This window comes from Cetorhinus maximus, chromosome 17 (assembly GCF_964194155.1).
Source record: "Cetorhinus maximus chromosome 17, sCetMax3.hap1.1, whole genome shotgun sequence".
In the NCBI taxonomy this organism is placed as follows: domain Eukaryota; kingdom Metazoa; phylum Chordata; class Chondrichthyes; order Lamniformes; family Cetorhinidae; genus Cetorhinus; species Cetorhinus maximus.
Genome location: NC_135895.1, coordinates 18,552,829 through 18,568,369, shown reverse-complemented (window position 1 = coordinate 18,568,369; position 15,541 = coordinate 18,552,829). Strand labels below are relative to the sequence as shown.

The following is a 15,541-nucleotide window of genomic DNA, read 5'->3' as shown; positions in this document are numbered from 1 at the left end:
TAGGTCAGCAAGTAAAAGGATAATAGGTGAATGGAATGGTGTGAATTAGGACAGGATAGTCAAGTCTAGAGTTAAGAATGGCATGAATAAGGTTTGAGTAGCACAAGTTGAATTGGGGGAAGTCGGGTAATGTTATGGAAGCGGAAATAAGCAGTCTTAGTGATGGCACGAAAATGTGGGCAGAAGCTCACTTCGGGGTCATATATGATACCAAGGTTGTGAACAACTGATTTAGTCTCAGACAGTTGCCAGGGAAAGGTAATTTGGAGTGGGGGCTGGAGACAATGACTTCAGTCTTCATAATATTTAATTGGAAAGAATTTCAGCTCATCCAATACTAGATGTGGGATAAGTCTGAAAATTTAGCAATGGTGCAGGAATCAAGAGATGTTGGTGGTGAAGCAGGGCTGGGTGTTGTTAGCGTACATGTGAAAACTAATGCTTTGATTTTGGGTATTGTTGACAAAGAGCAACATGAAAAGAAATAGGAGGTGGGTAAAGATAGATTCTTGGAGGACACCAGAGGTAATTGGTGTTGGGGTACAAAGAGAATCAATACTTTGCCTATGATTAGATAAGAATGGAACTAGGTGAGAGCGGTCCCATCCAGTTGAACGACAGCTGAGATGGCCTGGAGGTGATGGTATGGCCACTGTGTCAAAAACTACTGACAGGACAAGGAGGGGTAGTTTACCTTTGTCACAGTCAAATAGGGTGGCATTTAAGACTTTAAGAGCTGCTTTGGTGCTGTGACAGGGGCAGAAACCTGATTGGAGGGATTCAAATATGGAGGCCCAGGAAAGATGGGAATGGAGTTAGGAGGTGACAACATGAAGGACTTTGGAGAGAAAAGGGTGTTTGGAAATGGGGCAGTAGTTGCAAGGACAGTGGTGACAAGGATTGGATTTTTGAGGAGGGGGTGGTGATGGCAGATTTAGAGGTGTGATGGACAATACCTGAAGACAGAACAGTTAACAATATAGGCTAACATGAGAAACAGGAAGGGAAAATTGTGTGGTCAGCAGGGTTAGTGGGAACACGGTTGAGAGAGCAGGAGGTCAGCCCATGGACAAGATGAGCTCAGAGGTCATGAGGGGAAATGGGAGAGAAACTAGAGAAATTTGCGAGTTCAGGGCTAGGGTTCGGCGGGGATTCAGAGGAACTTTACTCAGGTGGGCTAATGAAAGGGAAGGAAACAGCAGAAGCAGCTGGTCCGATAGTCTTGATCTTAGTGACAAAGAAGTTTGTCAGTTCCATGCAATTATTTTTGGAGGTGAGGGTGGAGGGGAGAGGGGTTTAAGAAGACAGTTCGTAGTTCGTGGAAAGAAGCCGGGGTTTATCTTTTGATTCCTGGAAGATCCTGGAATAATGGGCAGTTTTAGCGGAATGGAGCAGATAGTGATCCAGCTAGATCTGTAGTGAATAACTAAAATAGTAGTCTACCATATTCTTTCAAGTCTGTGACCTTGGACTTAAAGGAGCAGAAGTTATTATTCTATGTTGTGAAGAGGACATGAGTTTGCAGATGGATATAGATAAGTTGAGTGAATGGGCAAAGATCTGGCAAATGGAATTTAATGTGGGAAAATGTGAAGTTTTCACTTTGGCAAGAAGATCAAAAAAGAAGAGTATTAAATGGAGAACGGCTGCATAATTCTGAGGTGCAGAGGGATCTAGGTGTTCTAGTACGTGAGCCACAAAAAGTTAGTATGCAGGTACAGCAAATAATTAAGAAGGCTAATGGAATGCTATCATTTATTACGAGAGGGATTGAACATAAAAGTAAGGATGTTGTGCTTCAGTTATACAGGGCATTGGTAAGACCGCATCTCGAATACTGTGTGCAATTTTGGTCTCCTTATTTAAGGAAGGATTGGAGGCGGTTCAGAGGAGGTTTACTAGATTGAGTGGGTTGTCTTATGAGGAAAAGTTGGACAGACTGGGCTTGTTTCCACTGGAGTTTAGAAGAGTGAGGGGTGATTTGATCGAAGTGTACAAGATCCTGAACGGCCTTGACAAGGTGGATGTTGAAAGGATGTTTCCCCTTGTGGGTTAGTCCAGAACCAGAGGGCACTGTTTTAAAATAAGTGGTTGCCCTTTTAGGACAGATGAGGGAAAAAATTTGAGTGTTTTGCGACTTTGGAACTCTGTCTCAGGAAGCGGTGGAGGCTGGGTCATTCAATATTTTTAAGGCAGAGGTGTATAGATTCTTGTTAGGCAAGGGAATCAAAGGTTATCGGGGTTAGATGGCAATGTGGAAATCGAAACACAAGGAGATCAGCCATGATCTTATTGAATGGCAGAGCAAGCTCAAGGGGCCGAATAGTGTGCTCCTGTTCCTAATTTTTATGTTCTTATGTAAGAGTTGCACCAGGTGAATAGCCAAGGTGAGAAAGAGTAATGGATTTACTAGCAACTAGGGCATCGAAGGTGAGGGTGAAAATGTTGTAGTGAATGGTGTGCCAAAGGCTAGACAGCTGGGATTTTGAAAGTGCAGATGTAAGTGAATTGGACGATTACTTGTTTGTTCCCACACTGGATACAGGAGGAGGTAGAGTTTGGGCGAGGAAGGGGGATATAGATGCATAGTTCTGCAAGGAAGCGATCAGAGCTGGCTTTATCTGGGATTAATACAGTGGCACCAGTAAGACCATGTAGGATGGTAAAGTCAAGTGGGTGGCAGTGAATAATCTTTCATTCAAAAGATGGCAAACCTTTGGAATTCTCAACTCAGAGACCTATGGATACTCAGTCATTGAGTATGTTGAAGACAGAGGTCAATAGATTTTTGTGTACTAAGGGAGTTCAGGGATGAGAATAATACAGGAAGTTGAAGTTCAGGTGAAAGACCAGAATGGCAGAACAGGATTGAAGGACCAACTTGTCCACTCCAGCTCTCATTTCTTATGTTCTTACGAAGACTCGTAATTTAATTTAGTTTTAGTATATTTCCTGGTATTTTGATTTTACTTTTGAGCACAAGCCAGAACAGTCAATAGTAGCAAACAGATATATTCTTATAATGAGATATATTCTCATAATGATGAAAGTCACGATATCCTGGGAATAAGGTTTTGTCTCGTATTTAGAGGATATTGAAATTGTGTATTAAGGTGTGCTTTATCTATTAAAATGTGCAATATTTCTGTCCAACTCGCCTTGCTCATTCTTCCGTCCCATGCTTTGATTTCCTTTCTCTTTGTCACTTACTGAATTATGTTACTCAGTTGTTTCTCAAAACATTCTAGATTTTCATTTTGAAGTCAAAAAATTGAATATAACTGAAGATTATGTATAATTATTGCATCTAACTCAGATATTTTCTCATGATTTATGAAATGTTGTGTGTCATTCTATTTTATGTATCATAAATGAAATGAAAATGTATGTTTGTGGCGAAAAATTAAATGCGAGCATAGTGTGAGGATGAAAAGAGCAGCAGAGAGAATGTTGGGTGGACTGGGGGCCTAGTGGGGATTTAAGCCATTATTCACGTTAGCCAGTCTTGCAGGATAAATAGGATGTCCAATACCCCATTAGTTGACCTATCAGGATTAGGTACTGATGTTGTCAAAACCAGATGATGTACATGAGAAATACAGCAGATTTTGTTGTCTGTGTGACATGTATCAGCTGATAAACGGTCAGTTTGTGTAGAAATTTCCGCACTGTCTTAACATTTCCGTAATCAAGTAATGCATTTTTGTCAGATGATATACTTTTGACAAAAAAATTCAAATAATCTTTTTGGCAACCTTTACATTTCCTGTTTGAGTGAAAAGCGAGGGTTTTGTTTTGTAATCAAGCCTAGGTATTACACAAATTACTTGTGCAAGAAAATGTACAGCTATTACAGATTTCTTTTGCTGTTGCACCCATCCCTAACTTCATAACATTCATGATAAATTTTGTTTACAAATGGAGTTTGTCTAAAAAGACTTGCACATGCAGTTCAGATTTTATTTTTATTAAATGTATTACAGTAGCTTTAAAATAACAATCCTTTCATGAAAACCACATCAGAAGCCGATACTAAATCGTAAGAGCAGAGCAGATTGCAAATTGCAACATGTAAAGCTTCTCCTTTTGACAAAAATTGAGTGCTGCATTTCAGTACTGTTGCATATATCTTGGTCAATCCTCTTGGGTTTCTTCAGTTTGCAATAACTGTGTACATTAATACCAGTGTGTTCCAGTAAATTCAACTATAGTTAAAAGCAGCATCTGCACCCACAACATAATATTTTCTTCAAGGTGAATAACTTGTTTTTGCAACTGAAAACTTGTCAATATGGAAGAGTGTTAACTAAATGTAAATTTCGCTATGGCTAAAAAGCCTTGTAGTGGTTATAAAACCGATCTCAGAAATTGCAATTATTCAGATGTAACAACTGCAAGCCTCTCTGATTTCCTGATGTCTAAATTCATTGCGGGCTACACATAGTCACCTATGAGGACCACAGAAGCCTTAGCAAGCAGTGTGCTAGTTTCCTAAAAGTTAGAGTATTTCGTATGTGCTAACAAGCAGTGTTGCTTCTTTCCTGTGGTTTATTTTTGAGGAAAAAATTGATGTTCTCAGGCTGATTGCATCAAATGTGTTACGCATCTATTCTCATTCAAAGTTTTAGAAATTGGATATTTTAGTGATTAATATTAAAATGTAGTGTGGGTCAGCATTTTATGCAGTTTGGGTGTACTTTATTCATTGACCTTGAGCATGTTCATTAATTGGCCCACAGTCACACGCCATCCTGACTTGGAACTACATCATTGTTCCTTCACTGTCTCTGGGTCAAAACGCAAGAACTCCCTCCATAACAACATTATGGATGTCCCTACACAGGGACTGCAGAGATTCAAGAAAGCAGCTCACTACCACCTACCTGAGGCAATTAGGGTTGGGCAATAAACGCTGGTCTTGCCAGTGCTGCTCACATCCCACAAATTAATAAAAATAGTCTTGTAAATTATCATTCTAAAAATATTGACCAGCAGTACAGGATAGGATAACAAGATCTTTACACCTTATAAAGAGCATTGGCCATGAATTTAGTGAGAATTGCAATATTTGTAAAATATAAGTTCAACTCCTTTTCAAGAATGTTAATTTCTCTTGACCTATTCCATCAAACCACAGCAATTTATATTAATATAGAGCTTTTAAAGTTGTGAAATGTCCCACAACACTTTCAAGTGCATCAATTGAAGTAGAAATTGGGCATCCTGGAGTTTAGCAAAGCTTAGCTGGAATATTTCTCAGATGCAGACAAGTTCTTCTTGGTTGCTTTTCAAAGTTATTTAAAGTGGATAAATTTCAAAAATCTTACATGCACACATGCTCTCTCGCACATGCATGCACTCTTCAGAATGCATGGTTAAACAATGAGATGTCATCTTTCTTTATTCTCAGTGCAGTTCTATTAAAAATGAATGGTTTTAACATTTTTAATCAAATAAATCTCTAATCATCTGTATTTTTGAGTACAGGTATGTTATTAATATCGCAAGTGATGAAGTCAATTTCATTTTAGAATAAAGAAGATGTGATGGCACTGAGACTTCGAGAAGCAGATAGCATAGCAGCCGTGGTTGAACTACAACAGAAAATTGCTGATCTAGAGATACAGGTATTTAATATAAAAGTTAGCATTGATGAAATTCTTCTCCGTTTCTTCTTCCCCATTTACTTATTCTGAAGCACTGAGTTGCAGTTCTATGGGTTTCAGGAATTTTCTGATACTTCACCCAGTTGGCTCAACATGTGAGCCTGACCGTTGTTGACAGGTTATTTGACCATGCTCGAACAGAAAAACTGAGCTCAATTCTGTCTTCAGTTGACAATCACAAGTGGGGTCTTTTCAACTGAATTGTGATCCAGAACAAGGGTTCTGTTTTTCTTTCCCCAGCTTAGGAATACTGAGACTAACTACAGAGTGTCTACTGCTGCCTTGGTTAAATCAGCACAGAGAAGCATTTGTACCAGCAATTTGTACTGTGTGTGACACCAGGTGGTTTACCTACTGAACCATTGGATGCAATCGGGGACCTGGAGAGGTGGGGTACAGACAGTGCCAAACGCGAGGGGCCCCAGAGGCTAGGTGAGCCCAGGCTCGGTGTTGTAAATAGCATCCAGACTGAGGAGTACACCTGAAAGACTGGCTTTAAGTGCCACAAAACTAAATACTGTGCACTTCTTAAAACTCTTCTGAATTTAAAGCAGCATATAAATAGCAGTCTAAATTTTCTTTGTGCCCTAAAGTAGACACAATTCTGATGACATGCTGTGTTGATGTACCAGAGGCTTGAGAAGCTTGGGTCTCATAAAAAATAAATGTAAGAAACTAAAAACCGGGATTGATACAACACATTAACTCATTATCCCCCATTTTATTACCCTTGCAAAGTCTGGGAATTAAATCCCCATTTGTCACTAGGAGATTGCTTAAAGAAAAGTTTTAAAGCCTTAAACCTACTCCATCCTAGGTTCACACCAGATAGGCTGTAAATTCAGTGTACAACACAATTTGTATGATGGTTTCTGGGAGAAGGGGAAACAATCTGGTTCTTGAGTTAAGGCTGTACTGAATTTATATGCCATGTATTAGATCAACAGTTCAATCTACATTTTTCCTGAGCTGCTGGTAAATGTCTAATTGATAACCGGCACCAGGTGGCGAAATTGGATAGTGTCATTAGCGTAAAAACAACAGATGCCATTTATGATGTATTGTGGGTTGCTGTTAGAGAAGTCAGAATATAAGGTTGTATAAGCGAAAGTATTGAATTGTTTTATAAATGTGGTGATTTCTTTGTAGCCGCTTTCCTAACATCAGTTGATTGATCTGTGATTAATTATCTTTAGAGAATTAGCACTGGGCCTCAATTTCACCATTGCTACAGTTACTCTGTTTACTGCATGCAGGCGAAATGAAAGTAGGACAAAGCCTACATTTATTCAGCACCTTTCACAATGTCTCAAATTGCTTTACAACCAATTAAGTACTTTTGGGTTGGCCACTCTATCTTGGAGCTTTTATGAGATTTTTGAGGTATTGAAGTATGGAAGTGATAAAGTTGCTCAGGAGTCATTTGATCTCTCTACCCTGTGAGGTTACTGATAAAATAGAATCCAATTAGACCCCTTGTATGAAATAATTATATTGAATAATATCACGCACCCATGCAGGAGAAAGTCTCTACTTCTAGAGAATGGAAAAGATCTTTTGTAGTTTACCTGAGTCGCACGTGTTAAATCCTTCCCCCAAATATGAAGTGTGTCCATATGATGCAATGTGTAGAACATGTTAATGAGAGCTGAGGTAATTACCAAAATCAGTGTTATTGTCTGCACAGTGTTATAAAAAAACTATTGGGATCTTTTCCTGCCAAATTAACAATATTGCACGATGCTGTTAAATTAAAATTTGTGCACGCTGGTTGGTTTAAAAGTTGTGCTGGGATCACCTATAGATCTCTCAAACTAATACTGCATTATATTGTTGCTGCTGTTAATATTAATGACCAATGCTGCATAAATATCTTGTGATATTTGTAACCAGATGCCAACAGTGGGTGTTATCATTTTATCTTATACCTTCCTGTGATTGGTGAATTGATTGGTGAATCTTGAAAGGGGGAAAAAATATCATGCATGATTGAGGGGGAGGGTTAAAGGAGGAGGGGGGAAATAAGGGATCCGGAAACAGGAGAAGCACCAGGGTCCATGATTTCTCTCCCTGGCCCTGGAGACAAACATGACCCCCTGATTGAATAATTGTTTTATGTTTTCAGTCGTTGCATTTTTGTTAAACACAGAGAATCACGATAATGAAGTCAGTCAAGAATGTGACAAAAAGTTGAATTATAAAAAGGGTATTGCTGAGAGCAGGACAGCGGGGAAGGGCCTTGCTGAGAGCAGAGCAAGAGAAAAGTGTTTTGCTGAGAACGGAGCAGGAGAAAATTGCAAAGTGACGTGGGGGAAAGTTAATCGACCTTTAACCGTAATTCGATCAAGCAATTAGTACATTCATGCATAGATTTGGAGAAAGTTCCATTAGATTGGAAAATAACAAATATAACTCCTTTATTCAAAAAGGGATGGAGACAGAAAGCAGGAAACTATAGGCCAATTGGCCTAAAATCTGTCATAGGGAAAATGTTAGCTTATTATTAAAGATGTTATAGTAGGGTACTTAGAAAAATTCAAGACAATCAGGCAGAGTCAAAATGGTTTTGTAAAAGGGAAATTATGTTTAAGCAATTTATTGGAGTTCTTTAAAGTCACATGTGCTGTGGATAAAGGGGAACCGGTGGATGTACTGTGCTTAGATTTCCAGAAGGCATTTGATAAAGTGCCACATCAAAGGTTATTGCAGAAAATAAAAGCTCATGGTGGAGGAGGGTAACCCTATTGGCATGGATAGAAGATTGGTTAGCTAACAGAAAGCAGAGAGTTGGCATAAATGGGTCTTTTTCTGGTTGGCGGGATGTGACGAGTGGTGTGCCACAGGGATCAGTGCTGGGGCCTCAACTTTTTACAATTTATGTAAATTTGATGAAGGGACCGAAGGAATGCTGGCTAAATTTGCTGACGACACAAAGATAAATAGGAAAGTAAATTATGAAGAGGATATAAGGAAGCAAAGTGACATAGATAGGTTAAGTGAGTGGACAAAATCTGGCAAATGGAGTATAATGTGGGCCAATGTGAAATTGTTCATTTTGGCAGGAGGAATAAAACAGCAGCTTTTTATCTAAAGGGTGAGAGCTCTGAGCTTCAGAGGGATCTGGGTGTCCTAGTGCATGACTCACAAAAGGTTAGTATTCAGGTACAGCAGATAATTAGGAAAACTAATAGAATGTTATCATTTATTATGAGGGGAATTGATTACAAAAGTAGGGAGGCTATGCTTCAGATATACAGGGCACTAGTGAGACCACACCTGGAGTATTGTGCACAGTACTGGTGTCCTTATGTTATGATCGATGCAGTTGGCAAAGCGAAGTTATTTAAAAACCCCAGAGGGAAACTTTAAACAACTGTCATAACCTATAATTTTAAGTGTTATGTTTGAGATGTGACCTTTAATTCAGGAATCAGACCATCAGTTCTTGAGGCTTTACATTAAACTAATTGAACCATTTTATTAATTTACACAGGTTAAAATATATATATATGGCTACAACTTACTACTATCATAGCTTTTAACAAATTCCCAAACTAATCTCCATTAAGGCAACATCAACCCGTAGACTTAATCAAACACCAGGCAAAGTATTTTCACCTTAGGAATTAAAATTGAGGTTCTTTTCACTGTGGAGCTAGCTGGAGGCTTGCATCTGCCTTTTGATCTTACATTGCCTCTGCTCTGCACACCTGAAAACTACTGAAGTTATACCTACCACCACTGATTGAATTCAAATTCTCATTGTCTCACCAGTCTCTTTGAACTTTACCTTTTAACAATGAAACTTCATTCATTGTACCAATTTATTTAGAAATATAAATGTATTGCTTGGTAGCTGCTAGAAAGGTGTCACCCCACTTCTTGAATGCTCTATTCAAAAAACGCAAATATACTCTACTACTCTGTTTACATCTCAAACTAGTAGATGGTAAAGCACCCAGACTAGCTGACTTTAATCTAATTAAGACACACCTGCAGTCTAAACCTCTATTTTAAAAGAAAAATATTTTCCAAAATATTATATACATTAATAGCTTCATGGCACCTTATTTAAAGAAAATGTAAATGCATTAGAAGCAGTTCAGAGAATGTTTGCTAGACTAATACCAGGAATGGGCAGGTTGTCTTATGAGGAAAGACTGGACAGGTTCAGCTTGTATCCACTGGAATTTAGAAGAGTAAAAGGAGACCTAATTGAAACCTTTAAGATCCTGAGGGGTCTTGACAGGGTGGACGTGGAGAGGATGCTTCTGCTTGTAGGAAAATCTAGGACTAGGGGTCACTGTTTGAAAAGAAGAGGTTGCTCAATTAAGACAGAGATGAGAAGAAATTTTTTCTGAGGGTTGAGAGACTTATGGAACTCTTCTTCAAAAGGCGGTGGAAGCAGAGTCTTTGAATATTTTTACAGAATCACAAAATTTTAATGGCGCAGAGGGAGGCCATTCGGCCCATTGTGTCTGCACCGGCTCCTCAAATGAGCATTGTGACCTAGTGCCATTGCCCTGCCTGTTCCCTGTACACCTGCACATTGTTTCTATTCAAATAATCATCTTATGCCCTCATCAATGCCTCGATTGAACCTGCCTCCACCATACATCCAGGCAATGCATTCCAGACCCAAACCACTGGTGTGAAAAAGTATTTTCTCATGTCACATTTGCTTCTTTTGCAAATCACTATAAATCTGTGCCCTCTCGTTCTTGATCCTTCTATGAGCAGGAACCACTTCTCCCTATCTACTCTGTCCAGCCCCCTCATGATTTTGAACAACTCTATCAAATCTCCCCTTAGCCACCTTCTCTCCAGGGAGAACAGTCCCAACCTCTCCAGTCTATCTTTGTAACTGAAGTTTCTCACCCCTGGAACCTTCTTGTCAACCTCTTCTGCACTCTCTCCAATGTGTTCACATACTTCCTATAATGTGGCACCCAGAACTGTACATAATACTTCAGCTGCAGTCTAAATTCAGCATAACCTCCTTGCTCTTGTACTCGATGCCCCTATTAATAATGCCCAGGATATTATATGCTTTATTAACTGCTCTCTCCACTTGTCTTGCCACCTTCAATGATCTATGCACATATACACCCAGGTCTTTCTGCTGCTGCACCCCCTTCAAAATTTCACCCCTTATTTTATCTTGTCGGCTCATGTTCTTCCTACCAAAATGCATCATCTTACACTTCTCCACATTGAACTTCATCTGCCACCCATCTGTCTACTCCACCAACTTGTCTATGTCCTTTTGAAGTTCTACACTGTCCTCCTCGCAGTTCACAACACTCCCAAGGTTCGTATCATCCGTAAACTTTGAGATTGTCCCCTGCACACCAAGATCTACATCATTAATATTTAACAGGAAAAGCAAGGGTCCCAATACTGATCCCTGGGGAGCTCCACTCAACCCTTCCTCCAGCCTGAAAAATATCCATTGACCATTGCTCTCTGCTTCCTATTTTTCAGCCAATTTTGTATCTACGTTGCTACTGCCCCTTTTATTCCATGAGCTATAACTTTTCTCACCAGTCTGTTGTGTGACACTGTATCAAATGTCTTTTGAAAGTGCATGTACACCACATCAACATTACCCTCATCAATCTTCTCTGTTACCTCTTCAAAAAACTCCAGCAAGTTAGTTAAACATGATTTCCCTTTTAGAAATCCATGCTGGCTCTTCCTTATCAACTCATATTTTTTCATGTGACTACTAATTCTATCCTGAATCTAGAATTTAGAGTCTTGCCCATCATTGAAGTTAAACTGACTGGTCTGCAATTGCTGGGCTAATCTTTACAACCTTTTTTGAACAAGGCCATAATGTTTGCAATTCTCCAGCCCTCTGGCACCTCTCCTGAGTCTAGGAAAGACTGAAAAATTATGGCCAGTGCTCCTGCAATTTCTACTCTCACTTCCTCCAATATCCTTGGATGCATCTCGTCCAGTCCCGCTGCCTTGTCAACTTTAAGTGCCAACAGTCAATTCAACAATTCCTCCTTATCAATTTTGAACCCGTCTAGTGACAGAGTTTCCTCATCTGTCACCATGGCCTGGGTGGCATCTACCTCCTTGGTAAAGATGGATGCAAAGTATTCATTTAATACCTTGGCCTTGGCCCTTTCGCGCATGTGTAAATTCCCTTTTAGATCCCTAATCAGCCGTATTCCTCCTTTTACCACCGTTTTACTATTTGTGTGCCTATAGAAGACTTTGGGATTCCCCTTTATGTTGGCTGCTAGTCTTTTCTCATAATCCCTCTCCGCTTCTCTAATATGCTTTTTCACATCTCCTCTGAGCCTTCTGTATTCCTCTTAGTTCTCAATTGTATTTGCTACCTGACACCTGTCATAAGCACACTTTTTCTTCTTTATCTTAATTTCTATCTCCTTTTCATTCAGGAAACTCTGGATTTACTACCTTTCCTTTTTGATGGAATATATCTTGATTCATGCCTGAACCAATTCTTTTTTGAAGATAGCCCATTGCTCAGCTACAATTTTTTCTGCCAATCTTTCATTCCAGTCTATCATACCCAGCTCCGTTCTTGCCCCTTCCAAGTTGGCTCTTGTCCAGTTAAATTTTCTTACTCTGGATTATCTATCATCATCCTAAAACGTACAATACAATGATCACTCTCTCCTAAATGTTCCCCCACTGACACTTGATCTACCTGGCCCACCTCATTTCCAAGAATCAGGTCCAACAGTGCATCTTTTCTTGTTGGATTAAGCACATACTGCTGTAGAAGATTTTCCTGAACACAATTTATGAACTTTTTCCCCTCTCTGCCCTTTACACTATCACTGTCCCAGTCTACATTCGGGTAATTAAAGTCCCCCATTATAACTACTCTATAATGCTTGCATCTCTCTGCGGTTTCCCTGCAGATTTGTTCTTCTATGTCCTTGTCAGTAGTTGCCGGTCTATAGATATACCGAGCAATGTAATTGTACCCTTTTTTTGTAACCTAGCTCTAGCCAAATTGATTCTGTCCTTGAACCCTCTGGGACATCTTTTTCCAATGCTCTCCATAACCAATACTGCCACCCCTCCTCCTTTCCTTCTTATCCTATCTTTTCTGAACACCTTGTACCCGAGAATATTTAACACCCAGTTCTGCCCTTCCTTGAGTCAGGTCTCTGATATCGCCACAACATCATATTTCCACTTGGCAATCTGTGCCTGTAACTCTGCGATCTTATTTACTATACTCCATGTATTCACATACATAGTAACCTTGATTTAGGTTTTGTTACTTTCTCCCTCACCCTGACTTTACCTATTAACTTACTATTCTCTATACTAGTGCTAATTGTCTCTCCCAGTATTTTGTGCACCCTGGTATACCCCTCTAATATTTTCTCTTGGTTCCCACATCCCTGCTGAGTTAGTTTAAAGCCCTCCCAACAGCAAGAGCAAAGCGTCCTGCAAGGAACTCAGTCCCAGTATTGTTCAGGTGCAACCAGTACAGGTGCCTTGTACAGGTGCCAGTTTCCCCCAAAGCCAGTCCCAGTGTCCCAGGAATCTAAAGCCGTTCCTCCTGCACCATCTTTCCAGCCACGCATTCATATGCATTATCCTCCTATTTCTGTACTCACTGGGAGCAATCTGGAGATTACTACATTTGAGATCCTGCTTGCTAATTTTCTACCTAGCTCCCTAAATCCTGATTGCAGGACCACATCCCCCTTCCTACGTAAGTCATTGGCACCAATGTGGACCATGACCACTGGCTGTTCACTCTCCCCCAGAAGAATGTCCCGCATCCGCTTGATGACATCCTTGACCCTGGCACCAGGGAGGCAACATACCTTCTTAGAGTCACGTCTACAGCCACAGAAACACTGTCTGTTCCCCTAACTAATGAATCCCCTAACACCATTGCTTGCTCTTTTCCTCCACCACGCGCCCACCACCCACCCCGCTCCTATACAGCCGAGCCGACCGTGGTGCCACAAACCTGGCTCTGACTGCACTCCTCTGAAGAACCAGCACCCTCACCAGCTTCCAAAACAGAAAACCGATTTGTGAGCGGGACCCCAGAGGACTCCTGCATTACCTGCCTACTTCTCTTGGACTGCCTGGTGGTTATCCATTCCCTCTCTGTCTCCAGGCCCTTAAGGTGTGGTGTGACCACCTCTCTGAACAGGCTATCCACATAGCTCTCAGTTGTGCGGATGCACCACAGTGACCCCAGCTGCCACTTCAGCTCTGAAACCCAGAGCTCAAGTTTCTGCAACTGGCAGCACTTCCTGCATGTGTGGTCATCACACATATTACAGGACATGCATTCCATTCGAATGAATTGCCTTGCCATGTCTTAACTCTACTCCCCTTACGTCAACTTTATTCTATTTTAGATTATTTATATTACTTTATTATATTGGCCCTAAATTTCTCTTATTCCTGGCGCTTCTCGGTTAAATCCAAGTATGTTGTACTCGTTTAAAAATATTACATTTTTCTAATTTATTCACCAGGTCCCACTTAGCAAGGCTGCTGCTCTTCCTTCTGAGGATAGCTAGAAAAGGAAAGGAGCACCTTCTCCCTCCTCACCAAACTCCCTTAGTCACCTCTGCTCTCAAACTCTTGCCGCTTCTTACGCTGATTTTATAGCTCCTCTGCTCTCTTCTAGGAGCTACTGACTGCCTGGCTCGGGGTCCTCCTCTGACACCCTCCTCTCGGGGCTGCTGACTGCCTGTCCCAGGGTCATCCTCTCACATTCTCCTCTAGGTGTTGCTGACTGCCTGTCCCCGGGCCATCCGCTCACACTCTAGGTGCTGCTGATTGGCTGTCCAAGGGTCGTCCTCTCTCTCTCTCTCTCCTCAGAGCGAGATACATCCTTGATTAACAAGGGGGTAAAAGGTTATCGAGGATAGGCAGGAATGTGAGGTTGAGGTTACATTCAGATCAGCCATGAACTTATTGAATGGCGAAGCAGACTCAAGGGGCCAAGTGGCCTACTCCTGCTAATTAGTATGTTCGTATAAATAAGCAAAACAAGTAAAATAAGTAAAATGCTCACTAATCAATCGCTTACCTAGTTCCCTTTGACATCATATTCGATTTTCTCCAAATCTGGTCGGTCCATTGAGATCCACACCAGCAGCAGCTAGCTCTTTTATCCTCCCGGCTCTGCTCTCACTCTTTCTCGTGCTCTTTCCCCCTCCTGGCTCCACTCTCACTCTTTCTAACACTCTTATCCGGCTGGCTCTTTCTCACGCTCTTATATCGTCCCGGCTCCGCTCTCAGTCTCGCTCTTTCTCAGTTTCTTTTATACCATGCAGCCTATTTTAACATCTATGAAATATCTGATTCTACCATGAAGATAAACAAAGAAAAATGCAGGAAAACTGCAAGTCTTGCAGAATTTAAGGGATCTTAAACGTATACTAAAAAACCTGCTTTGAAAGTTGGAGGCATGGCCTGCACAATTCAAAGTTCAGTCAAAGTTCAGATTTATGGACCATACAATATCTAACTATGTAGGTAGGATGGCATTGTTCAGGTTTGTGTGTGGGATACACCATTTCTAAGTGAATGGAAAAAACATGAGGCAGTGAAATGTTGGTGATTAATACTGGCATCTTAAAATTAAAATGAGAAGTATCTTCAATTTTTGTGATGGAAGTAAGAGCAGCATTAGTGAAGCCTAAGTGTGAAAAGGTAAGAGGAAGTGCACAGGAAATTATGTTAGTACACACCCATATTGTTTTCCAAGTAAAACTATTAGTAAGTGGCCAAATTTAAAAATAGTATTGGCCCAACGCTATCCATTTTTAATCTGATTATGCGGTGACGTGTGGATTTGTTCCGAGGTGTAAGTTAAAAATGTTGAGAATTTGGATGAGCAGAAT

The 15,541-nt window shown here is 40.6% G+C and overlaps 1 protein-coding gene across 1 annotated transcript in view; it reads left to right on the top strand.

The window, feature by feature from the left end:
• evi5b (ecotropic viral integration site 5b) overlaps positions 1–15,541 on the top strand; it is a 186,473-nt gene that overhangs the window by 142,029 nt on the left and 28,903 nt on the right. Inside the window, exon 18 of the mRNA XM_078561899.1 lies at positions 5,532–5,627. Coding sequence (XP_078418025.1) covers positions 5,532–5,627 — 96 coding nt within the window. The remainder of the gene's footprint in view (positions 1–5,531; positions 5,628–15,541) is intronic.